Source organism: Diadema antillarum, unplaced genomic scaffold (assembly GCF_040938485.1).
Source record: "Diadema antillarum isolate AM-2024a unplaced genomic scaffold, OU_Dant_1.0 scf00000022, whole genome shotgun sequence".
Classification (NCBI taxonomy): Eukaryota; Metazoa; Echinodermata; class Echinoidea; order Diadematoida; family Diadematidae; genus Diadema; species Diadema antillarum.
The window spans coordinates 4,130,530-4,138,335 of record NW_027270911.1 but is presented as its reverse complement, the minus strand read 5'-3'; the positions used below and the strand labels follow the sequence as shown (position 1 = coordinate 4,138,335).

The window sequence follows — 7,806 nt, the reverse complement described above, 5'->3', positions numbered from 1 at the left end:
ATATTATTTGACATAGATTTTGATAGAAATGCATGATAAGCGATAAAACATCACACGTATCTTTCTTTTTATACTTTAGATGTCTGAATTGAGGCTAAATCGACATTAGTTTTGAACTCGGCTGAACTTTTCTGTGTGTTGTGCTTGGATCGGGGTGTACGGATCCAGCTGAAAATTTTGTCGTTGTTGTTGTGTTCGTTCTTCACATTCTGCTCTTTTAATCTACTGTATTGTCGGAAGGTATCAGAAGATAGGACCTATTAAAAATATCAGTCTGCATGATTTTCAAGTAGATCTAGTCAAATACTTTGGGACTTTACAGGTGAAGCGATTAGCTCAGAGTAGTTCTTCATTTAGAGAAGAATTTTAGAGAAGAATGAATTATGTTCTTCTTCGTAAACTTGATTACCAAACCGCCCATTCTTTGTTCGTTTGTTTTTTTCGAGCGTTTATACAATATAATGTACCACAACGGCATTTTTAATATCAACTACATGGTTTCCTCAATTTCGAATTGATTTCACTTGTGTGTGTGTGTGTGTGTGTGTGTGTGTGTGTGTGTGTGTGTGTGTGTGCGTGCGTGTGTGTATGTGTGTTTAACGGAATGATTGAAAGAAGCCTGAAAAAGCGTCATAATGAGCAGAAACAAACTAAGAAAATCACGGAAATTTTGTTGCGATAATTACAGGCCTGTATACCTTTGCTATTATTATGACTCGTGTTAATCATTTAAATCAAAACACAAACAACAACAAACAGACTTCATGCATTTTTTTTAAAACTAGACGTAGGACCTACCTGCTGGTAATCAGATTTTTTTTTTTCATTCTTATCCATGAAGTATGTTCTTGGCATTTTCAAGGCCGCTTTTGCCGTTGTCTAGAGCGATAAACCCTCTAAGTTATTGATTATAACTTTGCCGTATTTTGAGGATCTTTTACGGATTCGAATGATATGCATTTTATTGGCAGAACAAATTTGACTGATTACAAAGAAAATTCAAATGGGAAACTGCGGTGATGTGACCACAATTATTATGTCTTGATGAAAGTACTCCCACCAGTACCTGTTTTTGCGATAATGTTCAGGCTAAGGTAGCTGTTATTCTTCATATTTTCTGCATGGAATACCTCAAGGTCAAGCGCTCTTTTTATGACCTAGAAAAAATATCTATATAAATTTATATATATATATATATATATATATATATATATATATATATATACCGTATACAAGATTATAACGTATACCTATATCTCATTCTTTATGGTTTTCTAAGTTTGTTTGTTTTTTCGACATCACGCATTGTTGTAAAGTTCTAAAGGGCAACTACACGGACTCAAACAAAACCTATTGTTTGATTTCACTTTAGTTTTCACGTGACGGCTTTTCCTTAATCCATTTGCTTTGCTAAATCTATAAATTTTATGTGGAAAAATGTACCTGTTATTGAAATCAATGTTATTTTTATCATATTATTCAGATTTCAGAATCATCTGAATTGCGGTTTCACATGAGTCATTCAATATGCACTTCTGTTGTTCCCAAACAAGGAAGTCAAATCCCTTTGTCATAGGAAAATTCAAGCTATTCAACATAGAGAGAAATGATATCATATCCTAAAATTTAGAGACAATATTCCTCATCCTATTGCTTACGGAGTTAGATTTGATATCGTGGCTGTGTATGCCCTACTCACAGGGGCGTATCCAGTAAAGGGGGGGGGGGCGCAGATAATATTTTTGGTGCCACTTCCAGGTTTCATTTCATTTATTTTTTTTTTAAATAATAATAATAAAGGGGGGGCGTGCGGCCGGTTGCGCCCCCCTCTGGATCCGCCACTGACTCATAAGAGAAGGTCAGGCTGAACTTTACATTATGCTGAAGATGAAGCAGGCACTATTCCGTCATGACAAGGGCAGCGAAAACGGGAGGGTGGGCTACCCCCCCCCCCCCCCATCACTTTGGATAATGATGATCATAGATCATGATGTAAAGCGCTGTGAAATAACTTTTGTAAAATAGTTAAGCGCTATACCAGGGAGGGGAATTAGCCTACAAAATTTCACTCATTGCATTGATCAACTCTCCAATCCTCCCTGCAGTGTTTGTTATGATACCGTCATAGTTATACTCATTGTTTACAGATGATATTGCAAATATTGGGAGAACTACAGAGACGAGATCGGACAACTACGTAGACTACGTTCTAATGTTGCTTGCACTTCGTATCAGCAGGTTGGATTTCACAGTGGTTGCACAATATTTGCACGGCAGTATTGAATAACTGTCATGTGACTGATCAGGTGACCACACCACGAGTTTACTGTACTCCAGCTGAGCAGGTTCGGTAGGGTAGGGACCGAACCCGGTACGCATATCGCGCATGCACGTCGTATTGGTTCACACATGTCCCCGATGACTACAATCGTGGCGGTCGAGGAGGTGCTTGCTTGCCTTTGCCTTGTGTTCTCCTGCTCTGCTCAGCGAAAGTGAACGATCTTTTTCGACATTTAGTTGGCAGTGGTTACTAAAACAAAGGTGAGCGAAGCGTTGTTTGATACTTCTGACAAGTTGTGTTCCGCAGCCTTTCTGATCTGTAAGACGGGTTGCAAAATTGTTGTTTATAAAAAAAGTATTTAGACTAGACTAGGCCTCTGCTCTGGGCTCTATTTAATTTATTAGCAGAGCTTGCGGGCCGGGCTCGCTCAAGACTCTTCCTCAGTTCAAGTAAACATCAACGGGTAGACAGAAAGATCCGTCTGTCTGGAGTCGTTTTTATTTTATTTTTTTACATTAAAGTTTACTCCTATCGCTCTTCTCCGTTTAGGGGATCCTGTGAAGCCAGACGCAGGCGCAGTCTCTTCGGAACATATCCCCGATCTTCATTATAGATTCTTTTCATCTGCCAGAATTTCCAAATCTCTATCTCTATCAGTCTATGCATGGCCCCGTCCGGAAGGGGCGGGATTGGGGGGGGGGGGGGGGGGGGGGGGGGGGGAAGCTATGCCCCCCACTTTTCGTGCTCCATACAAAGGAATACATAAGGTGTCATCACTTTAGGCCCCCCCCCCCTACTTTTTTTTAGCCCGGAGCGGAAGGGCGTAAGTGGCACTAGAATATAAAAAAGATATTAGATAGAGATCTTGAACTTCAAGTTGTAAGTGTGAGTGCAGTAAGGTTAGATTTTTTTTGCTGAAGACTGCTTGTCAGCTAAAGAAACCCAGAAATGGAAAAAGATGAGCTGAGAACTGATGCTTAAATGTCAGCTGAAGAAACCTGGAGAGATGAACTGAGGACCCTTTGTTTGTTTGTTTTTTGTGTGTGTGTGCTTGTATAGACCTTTTTTTTTTCTTTTTTTGCTTGTTAGCTCATGAAACTCAACAGTGCCCCCCCCCCCCCCCCCCACCACTTATGAAAACGCTCTGCCGGCCCTGCTATGAATTTCAGTTAATATTGTATAAAATGTGGTGTATATTACAGTTTGGTGTGTTTCACTAGTGACTCTGTGTTTCAGCAATGATATGTGCTTTAATACTTCGTATAAAGAAAAAAAGAAAAATGTGGAATGTTGGTTGGTTGTCATCAGAGTTCGGTAATTGGGAAGAATTTTTTTTTTTTCATTTGTTTCGTTGTTATATTCACGGAAGAAGAGGAACAACAAACAACAATGGCATCTCCAAGATGGGAGGAACTTGGTGTCAAGCCAGACGTTATTGACAAGGCTCCACCCCTAAGAGCAGAGATTGTGTATCCTTCTGGGGTATCATGTGACTTTGGGAATGAGCTCACTCCAACACAGGTCAGTAGGCTTCACTCAGAGTCATGGTTAGAATTTGATCAGAGTGTTTTATTCTACGTGAATGGGCGAGACACATTTTTGCACACAGTTTGCCTTGGTCATGTCATCTATTGGTAATTCATTCTAAAAGTTCTGAATCATGTAATTCTAATACTGAGGAGATGGTGTGGGTGCCTCTGACATGCCTTGGAGAATGATATTGGTAGTCATTATCTGTATGATCTGTATATGTATAGGGACTAATTACCTTGCCTGTTATGAGAGATTACGAACCTAATCCTCTTTCATCCTTATTGCATCACCATACCCTCATGAAAACACACTGCAAGTAACTGCTGTAAAGGGTCTGGGCACATAGAAGAATTAAGTTGGGTGAATACTTGTTGAAATACATGACTTTTGAACTGTGAATATGTTTAGAGTAACTGTTAGGCAACCTTTGCATTAAGTCAGAGGCTGTTGATTGTATAGCCTTTAGATAAATATCAAATATTATGACATTTTCTCTACTGATGTAACTTTAACTACTGGACTGTATTCAAGAAACACCCATGAATGTTCAGTGGCAGATCCAGGAAGGACAGCAACCAGTGCACGCCCTTTATTTTTTGTTGAAGCAAAAGAAATAAAAAGGAAAAATGGGAGAGGGGTGCGTGCGCCCCCCACCCACCCCCACCGCCTACATATTTGTACTATTTTTAATGATGATGCTTGGTGTCTTTTAGTGCACTCACTTCCTTAGAAGAACTACCTGCATTATTGAACTGTTGCATGCATGAAGGTTTTATTTGTTGCTTTGAAAGACAAGAAATATGCTGGTACATCCAACGTCTTGCAAGACTATGAATGTGTCTGCAGCATTCATTATACAATGTAGTATTCAGGGGATAAATAATATAGTGTGCTCCCTCTAAACCATTGTTACTACAATGTATGAATTCCTCACAACATCAGAATTACTTGTAAGAGCAAATGTTCATAAAATTGTTGTAAATCCATTTCCTAATACATGTACTGGATTCTTGAATCCTGAAGAACAGACCCAAGAAGTTTGTTTCATGTAAGATTCCATGTGTTTGGTAATGGTTTTGATGAATTACTACCAGGTACTTTGCAAAGAAATGTTGATTTGATATAGTATATTTACAGTGATCAAGATGATACTTAGTGTAACATTCTGTATGATGCAATTGTTTCATCTACTACCTATTGATCTTAGAGTAAATATGAGGCATTGTATGTTCAAATTACACCCTATAGTAGAGACATCTCACATCATGTTTTCTCCATTCTCAACAAAATGCAATTATAGGATATATATATATATATATATATATATATATATATATACATAATTGGTGCATGTGTGTGTGTGTGTGTGTGTGTGTGTGTTTATATATGTATGTGTTTGGCAATAAAGATGTAAAATTTTCAGATGCAAGAAGTGCCCTTTACCTCGTTTTGTCTGCCATAAACCCACTTACATGAATTGTGTTTACAAGTGTGGTTACAAGAATAACCTGGAAAGGTTAGAGAACCACGCCAGCAATGTTGCTATAAACTGCACATTAAAAATAAAAAAATCAGAAGAAAACAAAAATGAAAATTGTGTGCGTAAGTAGAAAAAGAAATTCTTACAGGTTTACAGGCAAGAAAGAGAAAAATGAATGCTCAAAGTTTGATGAAACTTGAAAAAAAGAAAGAAAAAAAATGAAAATGGTGTGTGTAAGTGGAAAAAGAAATTCTTACAGGTTTACAAGCGAGAAAGAGAAAAACGAATGCCCAAAGTTTGATGAACTTGAAAAAAAGAAAGAGCGACATCTTCCTTCTGATAAACTATGAACTTCACTTTGCACTTTGATCTTCATTACACTGTTTTGCTTCAAGTACAGGTGAAGGACATGCCACATATCACATTTCCAGCTGAAGAGGGCGCCCTCTACACCATCATCATGACTGACCCCGATGCGGCGGAGACAGTGCGGGAAGTCCACCATTTTATGATGGTCGACGTCTCGGGTGGGGACTCCAAGACGGGCAAGCTCCAGACAGAGTATGTTGGATCTGGTGCCCCTGAAGGCTCAGGTACCAAAGAAATCTCTTTTAAAATGTTTTTGGCGAAAGAATTTATGGTGCCGTGTATCCGCACACTTATCATTGGACCACAGATAGTGTTAGAATTGAATTCAGTGTTTTATGCAAGTGAATTAAACAAACTGTGCACTGAACCATTTCTAGAAAGAAAATTGTTAAAAGACAATAATGACATACATGTAGTACTCGGGTATTTTGAATGCAACATACATTGTACCTCACTACTTTCGCACAAGTACCATGCACATGAAGGAGTAATGTCCATTCTCTTTGGTATGCAGAAATGTGGATTTCATATATTTCATATTTTGTATATTTCTTGGAATATTCTATAGTGATAACAGAGTGAGTAAATCCCATGTATGTGTGAACATAACTGTTGGAGTGTGATGAAGTGATGTCATGAAGACCTTGTTATGATAAGATTAAGTGTAGTCTCAGAGAGAATTCATGGAAGGATAGTTCTTGGCTAATCCTAATCTGTGCTAATCCCCTTTAGAAATGTCAAGCCTGAACTTGATTACATTGAATCTCAAGTAGTGGTTGCAGAAGAAAAGACCACAAAACTGTTTGTCTACACTCACTCTCTCTCCTTTTTGTCTTTCTCTATCTTCCTTTCCCTTCATATCTCTCATCTCTTACACTTATATACATAAATATATATATATATATATATATATATATATATATATATATATATATATATATATACATATATATATATATATATATATATATATATATATATGTATGTATATATATATATATATATATATATATATATATATATATATATATATATAATCCCTCTCTTCCTCTCACTCCTCCTGCCTCTCTGCCTTCCTTTTTTTCTCTCTGCTATAATCTGTTTTTTGTTTTTTTTAATCTTTATCCACTATCTCCCCTGCTACCACTATTTCTTTCTTCTGTCATCTCTCCCCCTCCCTCTCCTCTCTCTTTCTCTCATTCTCTGCAGGCTTGCATCGATACTGCTTCCTCATCTACAAGCAGCCACCAGGGTACATTCCTTCCGAAGCTTACCGGCCCCGGAACAAGGAGCGGCGCTACAAGTGGAGCCTGCGCAGGTTTGCCGCAGAGAACAAGCTGGGTGACCCCGTTGCCGGGAACTTCTTTAGGGCTCAATATGATGAGTGGGTGCCGGTTCAACGTGCAGAACTTGAGGCTGCCACACCACAGTAAATTTGGATAGACTGTGGTCTAGATTAGAAATAGATGGTATCATGATTGTGTCATGTAACGATAGTCAGACTACAAATTAAGTCAATCCATTCCTATTTGAAAGGGAAACTTTGCAGCATACGCATGCAGTGGCCTCATGTATTTCTGTTCAGTTGTAAGACCATGTATACAAGTTAAAGGGAAGTACTTTTTACTGTTGTAAGACCATGTAAGTTGGTCTGTAGGAAGTAAATTTTGCTTTGTTTTGTGCACCAGTGCCTTATAATGAATATTAACTGTAATCATACTACATAACTTGTGGTATATAAGGGCATAAATATTGTTCACAATTTAAGAAAGTGGGACAATTATACCAAATATGTTGGAATTATATGCAATGTCCATATTGAATGGTTTCTGTATTTTTTTTTACTTTTGTTTTACATGGTGCTCTTACAATTATGATGAAAAGTAAAGAATTAGGTCTTTACAAGTTATGTATACTCACCCTATACATACAGTGCACTCCTGTTATAACAATAATGGTTATAACAAAGTTCTTACAACAACAAAACAAAAATTTAGATCTCAAAATTATCATCTATATATCTTTCTATACGTTACTGTCCAGCTGAAATGAAATTTCAATGTAACAAAAGAACACCATTGGTTCCAACAACTTCCTTATCGGAGTGCACTGTTTATATAATTATATGGGTATATAATGTGTT

General features: G+C 37.7%; 1 protein-coding gene across 1 annotated transcript; it reads left to right on the top strand.

The window, feature by feature from the left end:
- Window positions 1–3,670: 3,670 nt before the first annotated feature.
- Window positions 3,671–7,096, top strand: LOC139731348 (protein D3-like). Its single transcript, XM_071642244.1, has 3 exons — window positions 3,671–3,802; window positions 5,695–5,887; window positions 6,873–7,096. The coding sequence occupies exons 1-3, from the start codon at window positions 3,671–3,673 to the stop codon at window positions 7,094–7,096; spliced, it is 549 nt and encodes a 182-aa protein (XP_071498345.1).
- Window positions 7,097–7,806: the final 710 nt, after the last annotated feature.